A 26402-nucleotide genomic window follows, 5' to 3' on the forward strand; every position below is an offset into this window, starting at 1 on the left:
GAACTTTCTTAGGAATTGAACTTTTCCACAACTTGTAAATTCAACGACAGGTCACACTTGTCCAAATCTTTTAATAATTAGGTTTTTATATCGCTTTGCAGTTGACTAGAAAGTATTTATATATTAAGTTCCTGTAAAGGTATTTTATTACTGACATCGACTGCTGCCAATATATACAGTAGTAGTTTTAGCTTATTCCTATTACAATGGAATATTGGAAAGTGTCCCGCTAACGATTTCTTTTTTAGTAAACTGAAGCCGAAATCATGAACAAGTTGACTAGTTTTTTCCTTCTTCTTGCTGTTCTTTTCTTGGTAAAAACCGATGGCAAGTTTCTTAAAGCCTATATATAAGCCAAAACAAATCATTTAAGATTTAGTATATTGTCAAAACATTCAAGTTGTATATTGTCATTTACAAATCACCCAATGTTTAGTCATTTTTAACAACATTTGTGCTAAATGTATTTACATAAGCACCGTAGCTTAATTCAAGATATTGCGTAAATGACTCCAGTCTTAGTCAAGTCATTTAGAAACAAGTGACTTATTGGCACCTAAACCAATTAATTCACTTAGGTCACTGCATCCATATATTGTATATAGCCTATAAACTGCGCACAAATATACAACATATGTCTTGTATGGCCAATTTGACAACCCATAAAGCAACGATTGTATATTCGATGTTACATTAGATACAATAACTTGCGATAGCAACATAAACTAAACTTTCGTTGATTTCCATACCCTTCCTAGCCTATACATTATAAGCATACACACGACAGTTAAGTTGCTCGCTTACCACCTGTAAATCCCTTGTAGTCGTGTACCAAAATGCAAAAAAAAAGTTTTTATCTATTTTAGCATTTCAGCACTAGATTTGGAAAAAAAGGGAAGATAATGCGTTATTATACTATCTTTGGGGTATGTACTAAAGAATTTTTAATTTAATTTTTTTTTGTATTTAAATTTACTATTAGAGTTATACAATTTAAGATAAACTGTGTAAGATACTTTATTCCTGCAAAACTTGCAGCGATAATCGCTATAACTATTATGAAATGATTTATTTTTTAATCGCAAAAGAAATGATGGACCTACATCAAAGTATTGACTAGTAATGGTAATATCGAAAGTCATTATTCTACATTCAACTATAGAACTTTTAGGACGTTTCCTTATTTTTATTTAATTTAAAGATGACAATTTTTGCTAAAATAGGATAAACCACTAAACATGTTAGAACAGCAAGTACAGTGAGTCATATATATATAGGCCTACATTTAATTTACAATATTTGTTTTGAAAGTTTTATGTTTTATAAGTTTTTAGATGCAAACTTGAAGGATACGATTCGCAGCAAAGGATCCTTTCTTTTCGAAAGGAACCCCCAAAATTTAATTCTTGCTCGAATTGTTTTTGTGTTTTTAAAAAAATGTTTTGATTTGGCGTAATAAATATTATTTTCACCTATTCATGTCGTTTAAAATAAATAAACAAAAAAGATGTCCAAAAGAGTGTTATGGACGCACATAAATGTAACTTTTTATTACCCGAAGATTACAGTTAAAGGGGAATTGTACGTTATATGCAGTAGTAAGTCTCGGCATACTATAGTACAGTGTTTCTCAACCTTTTTCACTCTAGGGCGCACTCGTAAACCTTTCAAAACGCGGCGGCGCACCTGACGATCGAGTCGACTGCTAACTTTGTTTGGATATTTTGTTTTTTTACCAAAAAAACGATATTTTGTTTACTTTAGCAAAACAAATCGACTACGGTACGTAGAGTCCCAAATCTGACTCCGACTCCACAGCCCTGTTTTAAAATACAATGTGCTTAATAAGACAGGCCTAAATAAAAAGAAAAAAAATTAAAATAGGCCTTTTATGTTGCAAATTATGAAAACACACGGTATGTTAGTTAGAGTTAGATGGAAACACAGAATAAGCCCCCAAAGCAACAACATCTAACTCGCAATAAATCCAAAATTCAACGGAATAAGACCTAAATGGACAAAATATCGCCCAAAACAGTAAAAACAGGTTATGGCCTTGGACGGCTAAGGGACATCTTCTTGACATCGGCCGTTTTGGTGTCGACGTTTGGGTGCCCTAGTTTAAAATGCCGTTAGGGCGCTGCTGTTTTGGTACTGCATTGGTTGCCTCTGTTTGACGTTAGGCGCGTCAACCCTTGGAACTTCAATAGATGCTACGAATCCAGTCATATTGCACAGTGTTTGTTCACAGAAAATAGTGACTAGAGTTTATTTACAAACATAGTCCTTTATTGAAAAAGATAAATCTGAATGGTCATCTTTAATTGAAGAATCATCTCTAAATAGCCTAATTTAACTTTCTCTCTTCAAATCCCTATTTTTTTAAGAAAAGCTTTAATTTTATCTGTGGATGAGTGTTTTCAATTTGATTCTGCATTGACAATTTTAAACTATTCAAATGTTGGAATATGTCATTTTAATTTTGAATTTTGAATTCCCGAATTGACCAACGCCATAATAAAACCCAATACATTATCGGTATAAGATCCAAGTGGCCTAAATAACATCATCATGTGCAGGAAATGGATATAAAACGATTAGGCACCGCCACCGCCTTATAAGGGCCATGTTTTTTAAACGGCGGTGTTTGTAGACGCTGTTTTGAAACAGGACTGTTGGTCCGATAGGGGTTTGGGTATGTTATCTATTGGTCCTTTTTTTATCTTATTCCGAACTGTGTTTTATTCCGATGTTGATGTTATTCTAATTTAGGTCTTATTGCTGGAATCCACTTTTAGTCGTATATTCTAAAACAGTACAGAATTTTTGTAACATTTTTTCCCATTTTCTCGCGGCGCACCGGTTGAGAAACGCTGCTATAGTAAATAGTTAAGAGAACTATGTTGTCCAAACAGGATAATAATATCAACTTAATGAAAAGACACGCCTTGGGTAAAGTAGCTTTCTTCTTTTATGTCTAACTTGTTAAGTCAGGGGTTCTTGAACTTTTTTGAGCATCTGTATTAAATTAAACAAAGCCCGACGAAATGTCTTGTTTACAAACTTGATTCCAGGTTTTCAAATGTATTCCAAGGAGGAGAAATTGGTAATGTGCTTTTAGTACAATTTTGAGATATCTTCCAACTTGTAATGTAACGCGAAATTTGGTCCGGGGCCAAAAGTGATCCGGTCGGATCAATTTGGCGTTGGAACAGCCGGTAAAACAGGTCCGGCTAGGCCAAAACTGGTCCGGCCAGATCTGTTTTAGCGGCTGTTCCAACACCAAAATCGATCCGACCGGACCAGTTTTCGCGCTTGATTACGACCAAAATCGATCGGCCGGACCAAACCGATTTTGGCCGGACAAATTTGGGCATGACAGTAACACCCTTCAGTTCAATTCCATTTAAATGTTGACCGATTTTGCCTGGTTGAATGTTGAACACTTCAACTGTTACAGGATTGGTTATCAACGAAAACGGTTTGTGCACCTACTAAGTCCGCATGTTATAATGTCGACGGAACATAATAATTAATATCGAATGTGCCGTTCAGGTTTACGTAGCTGTAGAAATTACCAAATATAGAGGTGAATAAGCAAAATAATAGGGTAAATAAGAAGCAAGAATCGTTTAAACCAGTGGTCGGCAAACTTTTTTGTTGCGACCCAAAGTTTACTTTTCGGAGCTATTGAAGGCCCACTACATAAAACCACTACGAAAACAGTTTCAGGATATATATTTTAAGTTGGAGGCATTATAATGACGTCACAAAGTTAAAAACACTTTTTTTTTCTCGAACGAACTCGCGTGCAAACATGAAGCTAAAATCCTGTTTATTTAAGCGTATAAAAATAAATATTTAGGTTGATTAGTTTTAAATTGGCAAAACTTCAATTAAAAGGATACGTGACGCATATGACACAAAAAGGATTTCGATATTGCTCGAACTAACGGCATTTATATTATGATTTAACACAAATTAAACTGTACAGTTATGAGTCACACAACGCAAAAAATTATAGAATATCCCTTTTTTTCGCTTTTGGGCTGAATAGATTTCAAAGTAATTTAAGAAACGTGGTGTTCTCGAACCGAACGGTGTGGTAATATGCAACTAACAAAATTGCATCTATTTTGGTTTTAGAGTGGAATCGCTTACCTTAGACGCGTACTTAAGGCATAAAAGATTAACACTATTTCATCAGATTAAACTATATCACAATCACGTAAACCGTTGGCACGAAACACCTAAAAGAAATCCATTACGTAATGGCTGTATTATGTTGTTGGTATTAATACTATGGTTTTATAGAGTTTTCTGCTTTAGGTGTTGTTGCTTTTTGGGTCTTATTGTGTGTTTCCGTTACCTTATGACGTTTTCCCTAAAACTTTCAAGCTTTCCGGTTAGAAAATTTTTCATCGTTCCAGTAAACAAAAGGTCAACTTTAAGCCCTGAGTAAATCACTTACGGTAAGCCTAATGAAAAATGAAATACCTGAGTTAATGGGGTGCAAAAAGGTTGCCTAGATTTGAAATGAGTTAGTTGTTTGTGCGCATTTACGGGCGCGTCACACGTTGACTCGTAATTCTTGTAAAACGACATCAACACGACTCGGGACCCGAGTCCGGCTCAGCATTCGTGCAGCCGATATAGCTATGGGCTACTATTGGGATGACATTTAAGTTTTTTTCCTAAATTATTATTTTATTTTGATTAGGAAATCCAGGTATTTGTAAATCTTTGAAGACTTATTTTTGGCTTATTGGTAAGCTTCGTGATACTTTTTTGTGGACGATTTGTAATATTTTCGTACATGTGCGGATCGAGACCTTGTTTTGCCCAAATTCAGTTTATAGTGTCATTGCAGAAACAACATTTATTGATTGGGCATTATGTATTAGGCATATTTTATTTCTGCTAATTCTATTGTTATTTCAATTATTTAAATTCATTTGTGCACTACAATTAAACAATTAAGACAAATATAATATTTTTTGTTGTCTTTTATTCTTTTACAAAAGCACAACAAAAAACATGAAAGCACAAATACAAGCGAGACGAAACAACCGTATTTCGCCAGAGTCGATAGCTCATGGATATTGAATGTGTACAAAGACAGACATTAGTTCCAAGTGACGAACAAAACACGAAATAACACGTAGCACGTATCGGTCGTCGGCGCACTTCTGGGCGCGCGCTTTACACAATGTAGCTGCAGTGCGGTTCATTCTGAATGGGCGCATAGCGCTTCTCCGGTGCCTTTCGCTCCTGATGCTCATTGGTGAGGGTGGGGCGCTCGACGCCCTCCGGGGACTCAATCTTGCCATCGCCTATTTGTTTTTTTTCGATGACAAGTATCGATCTAGAGTTGCTCTATAGATTCAAGGGTTCAGTTAAAGGGTGTGTTGGTATACGTTACTAGAAAACTGTTTTAGTTTAACTTTATAGTATATTGTTTGTTGTTTGTGATTTGTTATGTATTCAAATCAGGTTGTATCGCGAAAAATGTCAAAGAATTTTCTTTACCTTTCCCGGAAGCGGCGTTGGGATATAAGGGCACAAAACTGGGAGAGATTTCGCTCGAAATATCATAGGAGTGGTTTGTTCCCTTCTGATGGTCAGGGATTGTCGTCGTTGGTTCGTCCACCGATGCGATTTTTCAAATTCGTACATCACCTGAGTCAACATAATTAAGAGGTTAGGGCAACTTCATTTTTTCTTATTTCGAAATGAAGGGAAGATTGGCAAACGAGGGGTTAGATTAGATTAGACTATACCTTAAATTTAAGGTATCCGTTCAGTTTTAATGTGTGGAACTCTTGAGTATCCCTGTGAACGATGTTTCGATAATGGTCATAGGCTACTTACTTTGTCCCTTAAAGTGTCAAATGCATCCACCATAATCGATACGTTGTCCGCGTTGCTTCTTGTCAAACTGAGTAAATCCGGAGTGCGCGGGCTTACTTCCTTGTTTTCGTCCTTATCTGAACGCTTGTCTTCCGCCGCAAATGGGCGCTCAAGCATTGTTCGAGGAGAGGTGGACAACTAAAAGTATAGCAATCGCCACTAGCTAATTAGGCAAATAATCCACTTCAGACATTGCGTTGATCAACATAAAATAGGAATTACTTGTTATGTTGAGATGTTATCCAACAAAAATATAAAATAAAGCTGTAAACACAGCTAACAATTAGCCTATAAGTGATGCTTTTCATAAATTCAACTAATGTTTTCAACTACAACATCTCTAACGAACTTAAACAAGGGGATAAAAGAGAAACACTTACCATGCTTGATGTGGTTGGGGTTACATTTATTTCCTTGTTCGCTTCCGTTACTCCGTCCATGCACTTCTGCAATCTCTTGCTGCAGTAGTAGGGCCTCGAACCTCCATTGTTGCGCTTCTGATCATCGCAAAAGCAGAGAAAGATCGTGTCGATCGCCATTCCGAAGACGTTAAAGAAGGCCGAAGAAATGATGTAGGCCGCCAGACAAGCTATGGTGACCGGGGCCAGGTATTCTGTGTGCGGTGCGTTCTGACCAAGCTTTACTGTGAACCAGCTTACACCAACAATTCCAGTAAGTACTACGACCGCCAGTTTGCCGAGCATCAGGCAAAATCCGGACAAACAGTTGAGCGCCAGCACGTGCTGGGCGTTAGTGATCAACAATTCGAGAGCGTTCTTCGCGCCTGAGCAGAATCCGTCGCCGTACATTGCCACACAGATGTAGGCGTTCTTGTTGATAAACCTGATCACTATTTCGAAGCACGCCAGACAACAGCCAAAGCATTTGAGAAGCAGTTTTCCTGTTTTGTTTTCCGAGCTTTTTAGTTTTCGCTCAATGTAACCTACAATGACACTCATTATTTGCACAACGGCCACTATCAGGGAACCGAGAGCCACCGAGCCGAGGTTGTAAAGAATCAGGTCCTTGGTCGCTTTCAGAGTCGGGAAGTACTTGCAACCTTTCTTCATCGGTGCCGTCTTGCTGAAAAACCAGCCACTGACCGCGCCAGCCAATATCACCTGCTGACATCCCGATATAAACTGCATGACCCAAAGCCACCCGAAAATGTGCGGAAGCACTAGAAAGAGAAACGGAGTATTCTCGTCTTCCGCAAATCCAACCATTCCGTCTTCGTCCATTTTTGGAACCTGGACCGAAAAAATATAAACTCCGATCACTATGAAGTATCCAGTCGCCGCTGCCTTTGCCGTCAGGGTCAAAAACGGTTGAACGAGCAATCCAGGCATACTAAAGATTGCTAGGCTGGCCTCGTCGAACAAACTAATAACCAAACAGAAGCTCTTGCCGGCCCAAATTGTTACCGTAATGACAAACAAGGTGATCACCGAAACCACGATGCAAATTGGAAGAAGATAAGTCGTTTCGCGAAGGGCCGAAACCGTCAAAGCATCAAGCACGTTGCTCGTGTCAATCGCGCTTAATCCGGGAATGTTGGCGGCACTCAAATCAACGAAGGTCGCCGTTGACTCCAACACTTGGTCGACGTCAGTGCAGTTCACCAACCCAATCGCCGCCGCATAATTATACCACAAGAAAGCTGTGAGAGACGTTATGCCGAAAAGGGAAAGCACCATAATAAGCACGACCACAACGCGACTGAAAAGCCGAAGAAGCACAATCATGGCGAGGGAGATTGCGAGAGCGATAAGGACCAAGTAAACCGTGTCTTCCCAGTGCGCCACCAAGCTGGTGACCAGTTGTTCCACTATTACGCCCATCGAGGCCACGAAATCTGTAAAAGCCCACGCAATGATATAAAGTTGGTGACATACAGATATAGCCTATGCTATTATGGAGTCTAGCGATCACCCAAAGATGGTGTTTTGCCACCCCCGAATTAACTTCGCGGATTTAATAAAATTAAAATCCATTGGGGCTAAATATCTGATGGTCATGGCTATTTATGAAAACCTTCTTACAAACCCTTACGTTTTTAATATAATAATTTGTCTAAACATGAAATTTTACCCTATAAATTTTCGCGAGGCAGTTATGCTTCCGCCCTTCAAATGAGAGGGTGCTTTGTTTTGTTCGAAATGGGTTATTTGGTTTTATATTTTTTCTTACTTTGCAAAAGAAGAGCAGGGTCTAGCTTCTATATAAAATCTACCAACCTGTACTTGGGACTGTTGGGCTGCCGGCCAGCAGAGCGTTGTCGCTGGTGGGGAGCTCGTCTTCCGCCAAATGCTGGTTGGTCAGTTCTGGAGTCAATACTTGTCCTGCAACTCCTGCAATCGCTGCTCCAGCCTACATTCAGAGAAACTTAATCGAGTGCTGACACAAGAAAATTATATTTTTTTAATAGAAAACTTTATGTTAGTGTATGTGGCGTGGTATGACAATCGATCAATACGAAGTGGATAAGGTAATTACTAGTTTTAATTGTCTTGAAAAATACATACATACGTGCAACTCCACAGTATATTTAAGAAAGATAGCCTTTACATTTCTCACCTCAAACACACTGCATACCTAGTAAAGCAGTTAAAGTTGGGCATCAATAAAAACAGGGAAAGCATTGTCCCAATAAATTTCAATCCTATCCTCCCTTGGTATGTTACAACTTATAGCATAAAAACCATACCCAACATACAAGATTTTTGTAATTGACACTACCATGCAGTAAAACCCTAATATAATTTTAAAAGTGCTATTACATGATGACAATTATATTTATTTGTGACGTAATACGTATTTCGTTAAGATTTGAGTGATATTCATTTTTTAAAAGAAGAGCTACCTAGAAATTATACTTTGCCCACTATACTAAACAATACTCGTGCTGTGTTATACACTTCGCAGTTGTAACATATAAGTTAACTTACTTGTAGCAGCTGGGAAGGCACACAGCGGTTGAGAACCGGGTGGTGAGGCAGTATGACGTCATATGGCATCGTACACACTCGCTCGTCGACGAGCGTCTCGTTCAAGTCGTATCCGTTTTGCTGCAGCAAGGAAGGGCACCTCACTACTGCTGTGGGGCATTCGCTCACGCAAATCACCGCCGGTCCGCGTTCCTGGTTCAGCAACTGGCTCGGATCAAGAGCCATCTTGATGTCCGAGAAGGCCATCAGGAACTGGAATGGGCGCGCCGAGTGGTCGCGCCCAGATTCGGGCACCCCAGAAATAGGGACGTTCTTCTCTCTTCCGCACACATTTCCCCAGGAGTCGACGCCGTTCAAGAATCGACCTGAGTCACCCTTATCGATGCTGAAATAGGCCAGGTAACCCATTCCGCCAAGCATCGCGATAAACAACAGAAGAAATAGGACGTCGCGGGGTTTTCTGACCCGCGTCGGGGTCGTCGGACCCTCCTCGATGTCGAGGACCTCCACGTCTGTGGTGATCTTATCACCCAAGCAGCAACCCATGTCGATAGGTTGTCGCTTCACCTCCGACCACACTTCTGTCGTGCAGCCAATTGCCGAAACGCCGGTTTAACAACGTTACGCAAAGCACAAAACACCTCTCGTCGCTTGGAATTCGCAATAGAGCACAATTTCTCGATAAAATCGCCAAGAAATTCGCAAAATGCCGACAAAACCGTTGCGTGTAACACAACGGCAGTCTATGAATAGCATATCCTTGTAAAATTTTGATAAACCAATTTTGTTTTCTTTGTGACGTAATTGAGGCATGTGTGTTCGCATATAGGCGATTGTACAGTCAGGTTAGTTTGTATATTGAACGAATGAAATGAATCATTGAATTGCAAATTTATATATATCCTTAGTTTTTGACATTGCCTTTGTATCTAGTTTTTGCAGATTAAAATGTTTTTAATTCTCTATGATTAATTCCTGCACCTAAATCTTTAAATTTTAAACGTTTAATAACAGAAATCTAAAGGTAAAAATTGGGAGAGCTTTTCCATAACGAACTACGGTAGATTAGCAGTTGCATGCCCACGGAGGTCACATTGCTAAATTTCAATTTTACCTACTAATACACAAACTCTATTCTATAGAAAGGGTGGGTACTGCCGAATGCTCTTACCTACAATGGCCGAAAATACAGAATAATTTAAAGTGATATGTTACCTTTCAAACAATTAAAAACAAAGATTTTTGTTACTTATGGCAAAAGATTCCTAAGGGCATCCTGCAGTGTGGTAATGACTTAAGTCACTGTTTTCAAATGACTTGACTTGAGTCCTTAGACCAAAATGACTTGAGTTGGACTTAAGTCATTTTGTCAAATAGCTTGGTTGAATTACGGATTTTTTACTAAAATTTATCTCAAGTTTTGCACAGTAAACACTTTTATTGCTGTATTTTGTGTTTGGTGGTGTTTTTGTCAAAAGTTGCTTAAATGGGACGAATTTACCAATTTAAGTAGTTTAAAAATTTACTTTTATGTCAATAATATGACTTGAATTGACTTGCTCTCATAAAGATTGCACTGAGACTTGACTTTGGCAAGCGATGACTTGGCTTGGGACTTGTTATTTTTTGCAAAAGACCTGACTTGTACTTAAGTTACTGTTCAAATGACTTGACTGGGCTTAAGTCATTTTGGAATGAATTGTTTACAACACTGGCATCCTGAGTTAATCGGCCACTCATCAAAAAAATTAGTTTTCCATGTTTCACAAATACTAATACTATTTGCAACTTTATACCACTTTATACTGGCTTCCAAGCATCTAACAAACACTCATTGTTTGAATTAAGTTCAGCACCTATAGCAGAAGTGTAGCTTTTCAAAGTGAATATACATAGTCAACGCATGATATCAAACTTTTTACCTCGTGTAACTGTGTGATCTTTTGGAGCAAGTTCTCAAATAAACCTTCTTTAAAGCATCGGCAATTCATGGTGTCAATATTGCAGCCCACCAAGATAGCTGTACCTGTGATTAATAGTTTTGTTTGTGCAGGTTATTTTTATTTAAAAAATAGTTAATTATCCAACAATTATGTCTTAAATTGTAAAACAGTTAACTTATAGTTATTGGTCATTCCATTTTTAGAATTTTTCAACAAAGTTTTTCTGTTGTTTTCCAATGTTTTCAGGAAAGTTTGGAACATTAAAAACTTTTGAAATGGCAGTTGATGTCAAATTCTTCCCACAATTTATTTTATTTGCCTCAAATTGCTCAAAATTATCCTATAATAATTAAACTAAATTGTTATACCTAACCAGAAACTCTATGCTAATGTGTCTTGTTATGAAGCTCATTTAATATCTAAACTTACTCTCAACTTCAATAATAATTAACACATATCAATCTAGTTATTCTTTGTGATATTTTACCTGTCAAATAGCCTACATACCTAACATAAACGGCTGCTTGTTGTGAGAACCCAATCACCAGCTGCAGTTAATTGCCATCTTCTGCTTCTTCTGGGATCAACGGGATTCCCCACTAGTTTATTGCTCTTTGTGCTGTTGCCAGCATAATTTAGTGCAGAACATACAACCATACTTAAATATAAAGGGTATCAGCTTGTACTAAACACCTTTAAATGGTTTGGAAGGAGATGCAAATATTAAAGCAACTAGAAAAAACATACAAGCGGGAGGAAAGTGTGCATCCTGTATTAAACTTCCAGGTCTGTGTCTCTGCACTCTACAGTTAATCAACAAGAACAGTATCTTTTAATGCTTTGCTAACATCCTATTATAATTAAGTAATTGCTAGACATTTAACACTGCCACCATATTGTGAAATGACTTATTTCGTCTCCGGTCTGCATGACTAAATATATTAATTTCGCCAAATTCCACACCGTTCTGCACTTTCAGCTCAGCCTATGCTCAACTCTAATATATTTTAGTGCTTAATTTGATTATTTCGATCAGTTTGTGAAGAAAAACGATAGAATTAGATTTCATATGTTTTATTTGAAAGGTATTTAATTATGCCACGCATCAAAATGATTTAAAACGAGCAAAATATTTGATAAATGACAGATTTATACTTTTTTACTATAAGCGTCTGGTTACTTGGGAAACAAGATGGCGTCCATGTCGCTATAACGAAGAGCAAGTTAGCTGCCCAACTTGTAATTTCTATATAGACTTTGCTAATACAGATCCTGTTTGAAGCTCTTTTGCACATGTTGATACTGAAATAAACATCATTTTTAGTCTCGAATCATTATGTTTGTCGATGAAGTTATATTGACGAAAGTTCGGTTGATGCAACCCACCCGCTTTTTACCACAGCAGTGTAGCCAGGGCCGGACCAACATAGGAACAGATGTTGCAGCTGCCACGGGCCCCGCGCTTTACGAGGCCCTGCGCTTGGTGAGCATGTAATTGTAGGGGATCGTCATATTATTTGTTGTCATTATCACAAACTAAGTTTTATTACCAACTTTTTGACGTCACCAAAAGGGGAGGAGTTCGTTACGGGTTCGTAGGAGAGTTGCTTGATTGAAATTTTTATAAAACCCTAAACCGTAAATAAAAGGCCGAAAAACAAACGAAAATGGGAAAAAAATAATTAAATGTATTTTTATATTCAAAACACATTAACTTTAGATTAAATATACTTTATGGTTAATTGGTATTATAAAAAATCCCAAAGTATCAAGCACTCGTGAGGTGACCATATAAGTTACATAGTTTACAACATCAAAAAATGTATTTTTTATTGAAAAATCTCATCGTACATACAATATATCGATGCATTTTATTAGTTCATTAAAAAAAGTTGTAAATTTCCTTTACTGAACATTTGTTATTTTTAAGGCCGGTCCGCGACAAAATTTCAGTTTTAAACCGGTCCGCATTGCAAAAAAGGTTGCCGACCCCCTGGTCTAACAAACCACTTTGTTTAAACTTAAGCCGTATCAAAAGAAGCCCGCGTTGGTGCAAAATGTTGAATGTCAAAACCCGAAATTGCAGCATATGGTTTAGCTCAGTTGGTAAGAAGTAAAACAGGTGGTTGTTGTTCTTTTTGCAGTTATGGCATTTTGAAAAAAAAAATCGGGATGTTTTGTACGCCCTTTTTAAACTTCCAAAAAGTAAAAAACGGAATAGTAGAGACAAATTTGCAATTTTAAAGAGCAAAAAATTCAGAAAAACTTCTTGCCTAACGATCGTCTCAATTCGATTTACTAAAGCACACCTATCTCACGTTAAAATGTTCAAAATAGACTTTTACAACAACTTAGTTTTGTAGAAAGTGTGCCACAAACCGTTTTTTATTTATTTTTGGTGTGACGGAAGTTGAAAGAGAGAAACACTTGTGATCCATGATTGATTGCGAACGCTGCTGCATACGGGCCCTGTGCTGCTTAACACAATTTTTGCAGGAAAACTGCAGGGCTAAACTGAATTTCTTAAGACTGATGTTTGTTACACTAAAATTAAAACCGGCATAATTTGTTAAGTTGAGGTTGCGTGTTCCAACAGCTTTAAATTCGTGTGTTTTTGTTTTAATTCGTGTGCGTTTTGTGTTATACATACAGGATCGTCTAATTTACTGACTTAGGAATTGAACTTTCTTAGGAATTGAACTTTTCCACAACTTGTAAATTCAACGACAGGTCACACTTGTCCAAATCTTTTAATAATTAGGTTTTTATATCGCTTTGCAGTTGACTAGAAAGTATTTATATATTAAGTTCCTGTAAAGGTATTTTATTACTGACATCGACTGCTGCCAATATATACAGTAGTAGTTTTAGCTTATTCCTATTACAATGGAATATTGGAAAGTGTCCCGCTAACGATTTCTTTTTTAGTAAACTGAAGCCGAAATCATGAACAAGTTGACTATTTTTTTCCTTCTTCTTGCTGTTCTTTTCTTGGTAAAAACCGATGGCAAGTTTCTTAAAGCCTATATATAAGCCAAAACAAATCATTTAAGATTTAGTATATTGTCAAAACATTCAAGTTGTATATTTTCATTTACAAATCACCCAATGTTTAGTCATTTTTAACAACATTTGTGCTAAATGTATTTACATAAGCACCGTAGCTTAAGTCAAGACATTGCGTAAATTACTCCAGTCTTAGTCAAGTCATTTAGAAACAAGTGACTTATTGGCACCTAAACCAATTAATTCACATAGGTCATTGCATCCATATATTGTATATAGCCTATAAACTGCGCACAAATATACAACATATGTCTTGTATGGCCAATTTGACAACCCATAAAGCAACGATTGTATATTCGATGTTACATTAGATACAATAACTTGCGATAGCAACATAAACTAAACTTTCGTTGATTTCCATACCCTTCCTAGCCTATACATTATAAGCATACACACGACGGTTAAGTTGCTCGCTTACCACCTGTAAATCCCTTGTAGTCGTGTTCCAAAATGCAAAAAAAAAGTTTTTATCTATTTTAGCATTTCAGCACTACATTTGGAAAAAAAGGGAAGATAATGCGTTATTATACTATCTTTGGGGTATGTACTAAAGAATTTTTAATTTAATTTTTTTTTGTATTTAAATTTACTATTAGAGTTATACAATTTAAGATAAACTGTGTAAGATACTTTATTCCTGCAAAACTTGCAGCGATAATCGCTATAACTATTATGAAATGATTTATTTTTTAATCGCAAAAGAAATGATGGACCTACATCAAAGTATTGACTAGTAATGGTAATATCGAAAGTCATTATTCTACATTCAACTATAGAACTTTTAGGACGTTTCCTTATTTTTATTTAATTTAAAGATGACAATTTTTGCTAAAATAGGATAAACCACTAAACATGTTAGAACAGCAAGTACAGTGAGTCATATATATATAGGCCTACATTTAATTTACAATATTTGTTTTGAAAGTTTTATGTTTTATAAGTTTTTAGATGCAAACTTGAAGGATACGATTCGCAGCAAAGGATCCTTTCTTTTCGAAAGGAACCCCCAAAATTTAATTCTTGCTCGAATTGTTTTTGTGTTTTTAAAAAAATGTTTTGATTTGGCGTAATAAATATTATTTTCACCTATTCATGTCGTTTAAAATAAATAAACAAAAAAGATGTCCAAAAGAGTGTTATGGACGCACATAAATGTAACTTTTTATTACCCGAAGATTACAGTTAAAGGGGAATTGTACGTTATATGCAGTAGTAAGTCTCGGCATACTATAGTACAGTGTTTCTCAACCTTTTTCACTCTAGGGCGCACTCGTAAACCTTTCAAAACGCGGCGGCGCACCTGACGATCGAGTCGACTGCTAACTTTGTTTGGATATTTTGTTTTTTTACCAAAAAAACGATATTTTGTTTACTTTAGCAAAACAAATCGACTACGGTACGTAGAGTCCCAAATCTGACTCCGACTCCACAGCCCTGTTTTAAAATACAATGTGCTTAATAAGACAGGCCTAAATAAAAAGAAAAAAAATTAAAATAGGCCTTTTATGTTGCAAATTATGAAAACACACGGTATGTTAGTTAGAGTTAGATGGAAACACAGAATAAGCCCCCAAAGCAACAACATCTAACTCGCAATAAATCCAAAATTCAACGGAATAAGACCTAAATGGACAAAATATCGCCCAAAACAGTAAAAACAGGTTATGGCCTTGGACGGCTAAGGGACATCTTCTTGACATCGGCCGTTTTGGTGTCGACGTTTGGGTGCCCTAGTTTAAAATGCCGTTAGGGCGCTGCTGTTTTGGTACTGCATTGGTTGCCTCTGTTTGACGTTAGGCGCGTCAACCCTTGGAACTTCAATAGGGGCTACGAATCCAGTCATATTGCACAGTGTTTGTTCACAGAAAATAGTGACTAGAGTTTATTTACAAACATAGTCCTTTATTGAAAAAGATAAATCTGAATGGTCATCTTTAATTGAAGAATCATCTCTAAATAGCCTAATTTAACTTTCTCTCTTCAAATCCCTATTTTTTTAAGAAAAGCTTTAATTTTATCTGTGGATGAGTGTTTGCAATTTGATTCTGCATTGACAATTTTAAACTATTCAAATGTTGGAATATGTCATTTTAATTTTGAATTTTGAATTCCCGAATTGACCAACGCCATAATAAAACCCAATACATTATCGGTATAAGATCCAAGTGGCCTAAATAACATCATCATGTGCAGGAAATGGATATAAAACGATTAGGCACCGCCACCGCCTTATAAGGGCCATGTTTTTTAAACGGCGGTGTTTGTAGACGCTGTTTTGAAACAGGACTGTTGGTCCGATAGGGGTTTGGGTATGTTATCTATTGGTCCTTTTTTTATCTTATTCCGAACTGTGTTTTATTCCGATGTTGATGTTATTCTAATTTAGGTCTTATTGCTGGAATCCACTTTTAGTCGTATATTCTAAAACAGTACAGAATTTTTGTAACATTTTTTCCCAATTTCTCGCGGCGCACCGGTTGAGAAACGCTGCTATAGTAAATAGTTAAGAGAACTATGTTGTCCAAACAGGATAATAATATCAACTTAATGAAAAGACACGCCTTGGGTAAAGTAGCTTTCTTCTTTTATGTCTAACTTGTTAAGTCAGGGGTTCTTGAACTTTTTTGAGCATCTGTATTAAATTAAACAAAGCCCGACGAAATGTCTTGTTTACAAACTTGATTCCAGGTTTTCAAATGTATTCCAAGGAGGAGAAATTGGTAATGTGCTTTTAGTACAATTTTGAGATATCTTCCAACTTGTAATGTAACGCGAAATTTGGTCCGGGGCCAAAAGTGATCCGGTCGGATCAATTTTGGCGTTGGAACAGCCGGTAAAACAGGTCCGGCTAGGCCAAAACTGGTCCGGCCAGATCTGTTTTAGCGGCTGTTCCAACACCAAAATCGATCCGACCGGACCAGTTTTCGCGCTTGATTACGACCAAAATCGATCGGCCGGACCAAACCGATTTTGGCCGGACAAATTTGGGCATGACAGTAACACCCTTCAGTTCAATTCCATTTAAATGTTGACCGATTTTGCCTGGTTGAATGTTGAACACTTCAACTGTTACAGGATTGGTTATCAACGAAAACGGTTTGTGCACCTACTAAGTCCGCATGTTATAATGTCGACGGAACATAATAATTAATATCGAATGTGCCGTTCAGGTTTACGTAGCTGTAGAAATTACCAAATATAGAGGTGAATAAGCAAAATAATAGGGTAAATAAGAAGCAAGAATCGTTTAAACCAGTGGTCGGCAAACTTTTTTGTTGCGACCCAAAGTTTACTTTTCGGAGCTATTGAAGGCCCACTACATAAAACCACTACGAAAACAGTTTCAGGATATATATTTTAAGTTGGAGGCATTATAATGACGTCACAAAGTTAAAAACACTTTTTTTTTCTCGAACGAACTCGCGTGCAAACATGAAGCTAAAATCCTGTTTATTTAAGCGTATAAAAATAAATATTTAGGTTGATTAGTTTTAAATTGGCAAAACTTCAATTAAAAGGATACGTGACGCATATGACACAAAAAGGATTTCGATATTGCTCGAACTAACGGCATTTATATTATGATTTAACACAAATTAAACTGTACAGTTATGAGTCACACAACGCAAAAAATTATAGAATATCCCTTTTGTTCGCTTTTGGGCTGAATAGATTTCAAAGTAATTTAAGAAACGTGGTGTTCTCGAACCGAACGGTGTGGTAATATGCAACTAACAAAATTGCATCTATTTTGGTTTTAGAGTGGAATCGCTTACCTTAGACGCGTACTTAAGGCATAAAAGATTAACACTATTTCATCAGATTAAACTATATCACAATCACGTAAACCGTTGGCACGAAACACCTAAAATAAATCCATTACGTAATGGCTGTATTATGTTGTTGGTATTAATACTATGGTTTTATAGAGTTTTCTGCTTTAGGTGTTGTTGCTTTTTGGGTCTTATTGTGTGTTTCCGTTACCTTATGACGTTTTCCCTAAAACTTTCAAGCTTTCCGGTTAGAAAATTTTTCATCGTTCCAGTAAACAAAAGGTCAACTTTGACCCCTGAGTAAATCACTTACGGTAAGCCTAATTAAAAATGAAATACCTGAGTTAATGGGGTGCAAAATAGTTGCCTAGATTTGAAATGAGTTAGTTGTTTGTGCGCATTTACGGGCGCGTCACACGTTGACTCGTAATTCTTGTAAAACGACATCAACACGACTCGGGACCCGAGTCCGGCTCAGCATTCGTGCAGCCGATATAGCTATGGGCTACTATTGGGATGACATTTAAGTTTTTTTCCTAAATTATTATTTTATTTTGATTAGGAAATCCAGGTATTTGTAAATCTTTGAAGACTTATTTTTGGCTTATTGGTAAGCTTCGTGATACTTTTTTGTGGACGATTTGTAATATTTTCGTACATGTGCGGATCGAGACCTTGTTTTGCCCAAATTCAGTTTATAGTGTCATTGCAGAAACAACATTTATTGATTGGGCATTATGTATTAGGCATATTTTATTTCTGCTAATTCTATTGTTATTTCAATTATTTAAATTCATTTGTGCACTACAATTAAACAATTAAGACAAATATAATATTTTTTGTTGTCTTTTATTCTTTTACAAAAGCACAACAAAAAACATGAAAGCACAAATACAAGCGAGACGAAACAACCGTATTTCGCCAGAGTCGATAGCTCATGGATATTGAATGTGTACAAAGACAGACATTAGTTCCAAGTGACGAACAAAACACGAAATAACACGTAGCACGTATCGGTCGTCGGCGCACTTCTGGGCGCGCGCTTTACACAATGTAGCTGCAGTGCGGTTCATTCTGAATGGGCGCATAGCGCTTCTCCGGTGCCTTTCGCTCCTGAATCATTGGTGAGGGTGGGGCGCTCGACGCCCTCCGGGGACTCAATCTTGCCATCGCCTATTTGTTTTTTTTCGATGACAAGTATCGATCTAGAGTTGCTCTATAGATTCAAGGGTTCAGTTAAAGGGTGTGTTGGTATACGTTACTAGAAAACTGTTTTAGTTTAACTTTATAGTATATTGTTTGTTGTTTGTGATTTGTTATGTATTCAAATCAGGTTGTATCGCGAAAAATGTCAAAGAATTTTCTTTACCTTTCCCGGAAGCGGCGTTGGGATATAAGGGCACAAAACTGGGAGAGATTTCGCTCGAAATATCATAGGAGTGGTTTGTTCCCTTCTGATGGTCAGGGATTGTCGTCGTTGGTTCGTCCACCGATGCGATTTTTCAAATTCGTACATCACCTGAGTCAACATAATTAAGAGGTTAGGGCAACTTCATTTTTTCTTATTTCGAAATGAAGGGAAGATTGGCAAACGAGGGGTTAGATTAGATTAGACTATACCTTAAATTTAAGGTATCCGTTCAGTTTTAATGTGTGGAACTCTTGAGTATCCCTGTGAACGATGTTTCGATAATGGTCATAGGCTACTTACTTTGTCCCTTAAAGTGTCAAATGCATCCACCATAATCGATACGTTGTCCGCGTTGCTTCTTGTCAAACTGAGTAAATCCGGAGTGCGCGGGCTTACTTCCTTGTTTTCGTCCTTATCTGAACGCTTGTCTTCCGCCGCAAATGGGCGCTCAAGCATTGTTCGAGGAGAGGTGGACAACTAAAAGTATAGCAATCGCCACTAGCTAATTAGGCAAATAATCCACTTCAGACATTGCGTTGATCAACATAAAATAGGAATTACTTGTTATGTTGAGATGTTATCCAACAAAAATATAAAATAAAGCTGTAAACACAGCTAACAATTAGCCTATAAGTGATGCTTTTCATAAATTCAACTAATGTTTTCAACTACAACATCTCTAACGAACTTAAACAAGGGGATAAAAGAGAAACACTTACCATGCTTGATGTGGTTGGGGTTACATTTATTTCCTTGTTCGCTTCCGTTACTCCGTCCATGCACTTCTGCAATCTCTTGCTGCAGTAGTAGGGCCTCGAACCTCCATTGTTGCGCTTCTGATCATCGCAAAAGCAGAGAAAGATCGTGTCGATCGCCATTCCGAAGACGTTAAAGAAGGCCGAAGAAATGATGTAGGCCGCCAGACAAGCTATGGTGACCGGGGCCAGGTATTCTGTGTGCGGTGCGTTCTGACCAAGCTTTACTGTGAACCAGCTTACACCAACAATTCCAGTAAGTACTACGACCGCCAGTTTGCCGAGCATCAGGCAAAATCCGGACAAACAGTTGAGCGCCAGCACGTGCTGGGCGTTAGTGATCAACAATTCGAGAGCGTTCTTCGCGCCTGAGCAGAATCCGTCGCCGTACATTGCCACACAGATGTAGGCGTTCTTGTTGATAAACCTGATCACTATTTCGAAGCACGCCAGACAACAGCCAAAGCATTTGAGAAGCAGTTTTCCTGTTTTGTTTTCCGAGCTTTTTAGTTTTCGCTCAATGTAACCTACAATGACACTCATTATTTGCACAACGGCCACTATCAGGGAACCGAGAGCCACCGAGCCGAGGTTGTAAAGAATCAGGTCCTTGGTCGCTTTCAGAGTCGGGAAGTACTTGCAACCTTTCTTCATCGGTGCCGTCTTGCTGAAAAACCAGCCACTGACCGCGCCAGCCAATATCACCTGCTGACATCCCGATATAAACTGCATGACCCAAAGCCACCCGAAAATGTGCGGAAGCACTAGAAAGAGAAACGGAGTATTCTCGTCTTCCGCAAATCCAACCATTCCGTCTTCGTCCATTTTTGGAACCTGGACCGAAAAAATATAAACTCCGATCACTATGAAGTATCCAGTCGCCGCTGCCTTTGCCGTCAGGGTCAAAAACGGTTGAACGAGCAATCCAGGCATACTAAAGATTGCTAGGCTGGCCTCGTCGAACAAACTAATAACCAAACAGAAGCTCTTGCCGGCCCAAATTGTTACCGTAATGACAAACAAGGTGATCACCGAAACCACGATGCAAATTGGAAGAAGATAAGTCGTTTCGCGAAGGGCCGAAACCGTCAAAGCATCAAGCACGTTGCTCGTGTCAATCGCGCTTAATCCGGGAATGTTGGCGGCACTCAAATCAACGAAGGTCGCCGTTGACTCCAACACTTGGTCGACGTCAGTGCAGTTCACCAACCCAATCGCCGCCGCATAATTATACCACAAGAAAGCTGTGAGAGACGTTATGCCGAAAAGGGAAAGCACCATAATAAGCACGACCACAACGCGACTGAAAAGCCGAAGAAGCACAATCATGGCGAGGGAGATTGCGAGAGCGATAAGGACCAAGTAAACCGTGTCTTCCCAGTGCGCCACCAAGCTGGTGACCAGTTGTTCCACTATTACGCCCATCGAGGCCACGAAATCTGTAAAAGCCCACGCAATGATATAAAGTTGGTGACATACAGATATAGCCTATGCTATTATGGAGTCTAGCGATCACCCAAAGATGGTGTTTTGCCACCCCCGAATTAACTTCGCGGATTTAATAAAATTAAAATCCATTGGGGCTAAATATCTGATGGTCATGGCTATTTATGAAAACCTTCTTACAAACCCTTACGTTTTTAATATAATAATTTGTCTAAACATGAAATTTTACCCTATAAATTTTCGCGAGGCAGTTATGCTTCCGCCCTTCAAATGAGAGGGTGCTTTGTTTTGTTCGAAATGGGTTATTTGGTTTTATATTTTTTCTTACTTTGCAAAAGAAGAGCAGGGTCTAGCTTCTATATAAAATCTACCAACCTGTACTTGGGACTGTTGGGCTGCCGGCCAGCAGAGCGTTGTCGCTGGTGGGGAGCTCGTCTTCCGCCAAATGCTGGTTGGTCAGTTCTGGAGTCAATACTTGTCCTGCAACTCCTGCAATCGCTGCTCCAGCCTACATTCAGAGAAACTTAATCGAGTGCTGACACAAGAAAATTATATTTTTTTAATAGAAAACTTTATGTTAGTGTATGTGGCGTGGTATGACAATCGATCAATACGAAGTGGATAAGGTAATTACTAGTTTTAATTGTCTTGAAAAATACATACATACGTGCAACTCCACAGTATATTTAAGAAAGATAGCCTTTACATTTCTCACCTCAAACACACTGCATACCTAGTAAAGCAGTTAAAGTAGGGCATCAATAAAAACAGGGAAAGCATTGTCCCAATAAATTTCAATCCTATCCTCCCTTGGTATGTTACAACTTATAGCATAAAAACCATACCCAACATACAAGATTTTTGTAATTGACACTACCATGCAGTAAAACCCTAATATAATTTTAAAAGTGCTATTACATGATGACAATTATATTTATTTGTGACGTAATACGTATTTCGTTAAGATTTGAGTGATATTCATTTTTTAAAAGAAGAGCTACCTAGAAATTATACTTTGCCCACTATACTAAACAATACTCGTGCTGTGTTATACACTTCGCAGTTGTAACATATAAGTTAACTTACTTGTAGCAGCTGGGAAGGCACACAGCGGTTGAGAACCGGGTGGTGAGGCAGTATGACGTCATAAGGCATCGTACACACTCGCTCGTCGACGAGCGTCTCGTTCAAGTCGTATCCGTTTTGCTGCAGCAAGGAAGGGCACCTCACTACTGCTGTGGGGCATTCGCTCACGCAAATCACCGCCGGTCCGCGTTCCTGGTTCAGCAACTGGCTCGGATCAAGAGCCATCTTGATGTCCGAGAAGGCCATCAGGAACTGGAATGGGCGCGCCGAGTGGTCGCGCCCAGATTCGGGCACCCCAGAAATAGGGACGTTCTTCTCTCTTCCGCACACATTTCCCCAGGAGTCGACGCCGTTCAAGAATCGACCTGAGTCACCCTTATCGATGCTGAAATAGGCCAGGTAACCCATTCCGCCAAGCATCGCGATAAACAACAGAAGAAATAGGACGTCGCGGGGTTTTCTGACCCGCGTCGGGGTCGTCGGACCCTCCTCGATGTCGAGGACCTCCACGTCTGTGGTGATCTTATCACCCAAGCAGCAACCCATGTCGATAGGTTGTCGCTTCACCTCCGACCACACTTCTGTCGTGCAGCCAATTGCCGAAACGCCGGTTTAACAACGTTACGCAAAGCACAAAACACCTCTCGTCGCTTGGAATTCGCAATAGAGCACAATTTCTCGATAAAATCGCCAAGAAATTCGCAAAATGCCGACAAAACCGTTGCGTGTAACACAACGGCAGTCTATGAATAGCATATCCTTGTAAAATTTTGATAAACCAATTTTGTTTTCTTTGTGACGTAATTGAGGCATGTGTGTTCGCATATAGGCGATTGTACAGTCAGGTTAGTTTGTATATTGAACGAATGAAATGAATCATTGAATTGCAAATTTATATATATCCTTAGTTTTTGACATTGCCTTTGTATCTAGTTTTTGCAGATTAAAATGTTTTTAATTCTCTATGATTAATTCCTGCACCTAAATCTTTAAATTTTAAACGTTTAATAACAGAAATCTAAAGGTAAAAATTGGGAGAGCTTTTCCATAACGAACTACGGTAGATTAGCAGTTGCATGCCCACGGAGGTCACATTGCTAAATTTCAATTTTACCTACTAATACACAAACTCTATTCTATAGAAAGGGTGGGTACTGCCGAATGCTCTTACCTACAATGGCCGAAAATACAGAATAATTTAAAGTGATATGTTACCTTTCAAACAATTAAAAACAAAGATTTTTGTTACTTATGGCAAAAGATTCCTAAGGGCATCCTGCAGTGTGGTAATGACTTAAGTCACTGTTTTCAAATGACTTGACTTGAGTCCTTAGACCAAAATGACTTGAGTTGGACTTAAGTCATTTTGTCAAATAGCTTGGTTGAATTACGGATTTTTTACTAAAATTTATCTCAAGTTTTGCACAGTAAACACTTTTATTGCTGTATTTTGTGTTTGGTGGTGTTTTTGTCAAAAGTTGCTTAAATGGGACGAATTTACCAATTTAAGTAGTTTAAAAATTTACTTTTATGTCAATAATATGACTTGAATTGACTTGCTCTCATAAAGATTGCACTGAGACTTGACTTTGGCAAGCGATGACTTGGCTTGGGACTTGTTATTTTTTGCAAAAGACCTGACTTGTACTTAAGTTACTGTTCAAATGACTTGACTGGGCTTAAGTCATTTTGGAATGAATTGTTTACAACACTGGCATCCTGAGTTAATCGGCCACTCATCAAAAAAATTAGTTTTCCATGTTTCACAAATACTAATACTATTTGCAACTTTATACCACTTTATACTGGCTTCCAAGCATCTAACAAACACTCATTGTTTGAATTAAGTTCAGCACCTATAGCAGAAGTGTAGCTTTTCAAAGTGAATATACATAGTCAACGCATGATATCAAACTTTTTACCTCGTGTAACTGTGTGATCTTTTGGAGCAAGTTCTCAAATAAACCTTCTTTAAAGCATCGGCAATTCATGGTGTCAATATTGCAGCCCACCAAGATAGCTGTACCTGTGATTAATAGTTTTGTTTGTGCAGGTTATTTTTATTTAAAAAATAGTTAATTATCCAACAATTATGTCTTAAATTGTAAAACAGTTAACTTATAGTTACTGGTCATTCCATTTTTAGAATTTTTCAACAAAGTTTTTCTGTTGTTTTCCAATGTTTTCAGGAAAGTTTGGAACATTAAAAACTTTTGAAATGGCAGTTGATGTCAAATTCTTCCCACAATTTATTTTATTTGCCTCAAATTGCTCAAAATTATCCTATAATAATTAAACTAAATTGTTATACCTAACCAGAAACTCTATGCTAATGTGTCTTGTTATGAAGCTCATTTAATATCTAAACTTACTCTCAACTTCAATAATAATTAACACATATCAATCTAGTTATTCTTTGTGATATTTTACCTGTCAAATAGCCTACATACCTAACATAAACGGCTGCTTGTTGTGAGAACCCAATCACCAGCTGCAGTTAATTGCCATCTTCTGCTTCTTCTGGGATCAACGGGATTCCCCACTAGTTTATTGCTCTTTGTGCTGTTGCCAGCATAATTTAGTGCAGAACATACAACCATACTTAAATATAAAGGGTATCAGCTTGTACTAAACACCTTTAAATGGTTTGGAAGGAGATGCAAATATTAAAGCAACTAGAAAAAACATACAAGCGGGAGGAAAGTGTGCATCCTGTATTAAACTTCCAGGTCTGTGTCTCTGCACTCTACAGTTAATCAACAAGAACAGTATCTTTTAATGCTTTGCTAACATCCTATTATAATTAAGTAATTGCTAGACATTTAACACTGCCACCATATTGTGAAATGACTTATTTCGTCTCCGGTCTGCATGACTAAATATATTAATTTCGCCAAATTCCACACCGTCCTGCACTTTCAGCTCAGCCTATGCTCAACTCTAATATATTTTAGTGCTTAATTTGATTATTTCGATCAGTTTGTGAAGAAAAACGATAGAATTAGATTTCATATGTTTTATTTGAAAGGTATTTAATTATGCCACGCATCAAAATGATTTAAAACGAGCAAAATATTTGATAAATGACAGATTTATACTTTTTTACTATAAGCGTCTGGTTACTTGGGAAACAAGATGGCGTCCATGTCGCTATAACGAAGAGCAAGTTAGCTGCCCAACTTGTAATTTCTATATAGACTTTGCTAATACAGATCCTGTTTGAAGCTCTTTTGCACATGTTGATACTGAAATAAACATCATTTTTAGTCTCGAATCATTATGTTTGTCGATGAAGTTATATTGACGAAAGTTCGGTTGATGCAACCCACCCGCTTTTTACCACAGCAGTGTAGCCAGGGCCGGACCAACATAGGAACAGATGTTGCAGCTGCCACGGGCCCCGCGCTTTACGAGGCCCTGCGCTTGGTGAGCATGTAATTGTAGGGGATCGTCATATTATTTGTTGTCATTATCACAAACTAAGTTTTATTACCAACTTTTTGACGTCACCAAAAGGGGAGGAGTTCGTTACGGGTTCGTAGGAGAGTTGCTTGATTGAAATTTTTATAAAACCCTAAACCGTAAATAAAAGGCCGAAAAACAAACGAAAATGGGAAAAAAATAATTAAATGTATTTTTATATTCAAAACACATTAACTTTAGATTAAATATACTTTATGGTTAATTGGTATTATAAAAAATCCCAAAGTATCAAGCACTCGTGAGGTGACCATATAAGTTACATAGTTTACAACATCAAAAAATGTATTTTTTATTGAAAAATCTAACTCATCGTACATACAATATATCGATGCATTTTATTAGTTCATTAAAAAAAGTTGTAAATTTCCTTTACTGAACATTTGTTATTTTTAAGGCCGGTCCGCGACAAAATTTCAGTTTTAAACCGGTCCGCATTGCAAAAAAGGTTGCCGACCCCCTGGTCTAACAAACCACTTTGTTTAAACTTAAGCCGTATCAAAAGAAGCCCGCGTTGGTGCAAAATGTTGAATGTCAAAACCCGAAATTGCAGCATATGGTTTAGCTCAGTTGGTAAGAAGTAA

At 37.8% G+C, this 26402-nt stretch overlaps 2 protein-coding genes across 2 annotated transcripts; both read right to left on the reverse strand.

The window, feature by feature from the left end:
* Nucleotides 1-5202: 5202 nt before the first annotated feature.
* Nucleotides 5203-9404, reverse strand: LOC146164622 (choline transporter-like protein 1). The gene is made up of 6 exons (XM_083380770.1): nt 8859-9404; nt 8148-8280; nt 6291-7765; nt 5872-6048; nt 5530-5679; nt 5203-5376 (listed from the first exon to the last, which is right to left on the reverse strand). The coding sequence occupies exons 1-6, from the start codon at nt 9402-9404 to the stop codon at nt 5203-5205; spliced, it is 2655 nt and encodes an 884-aa protein (XP_083236896.1).
* Nucleotides 9405-18709: 9305 nt separating this feature from the next.
* Nucleotides 18710-22884, reverse strand: LOC146164623 (choline transporter-like protein 1). Its single transcript, XM_083380771.1, has 6 exons — nt 22339-22884; nt 21628-21760; nt 19771-21245; nt 19352-19528; nt 19010-19159; nt 18710-18856 (listed from the first exon to the last, which is right to left on the reverse strand). The coding sequence occupies exons 1-6, from the start codon at nt 22882-22884 to the stop codon at nt 18710-18712; spliced, it is 2628 nt and encodes an 875-aa protein (XP_083236897.1).
* Between the last annotated feature and the right edge of the window lie 3518 nt (nt 22885-26402).

The sequence above is a fragment of the Ascidiella aspersa genome, chromosome 2 (assembly GCF_963924565.1).
Source record: "Ascidiella aspersa chromosome 2, kaAscAspe10.2, whole genome shotgun sequence".
Classification (NCBI taxonomy): Eukaryota; Metazoa; Chordata; class Ascidiacea; order Phlebobranchia; family Ascidiidae; genus Ascidiella; species Ascidiella aspersa.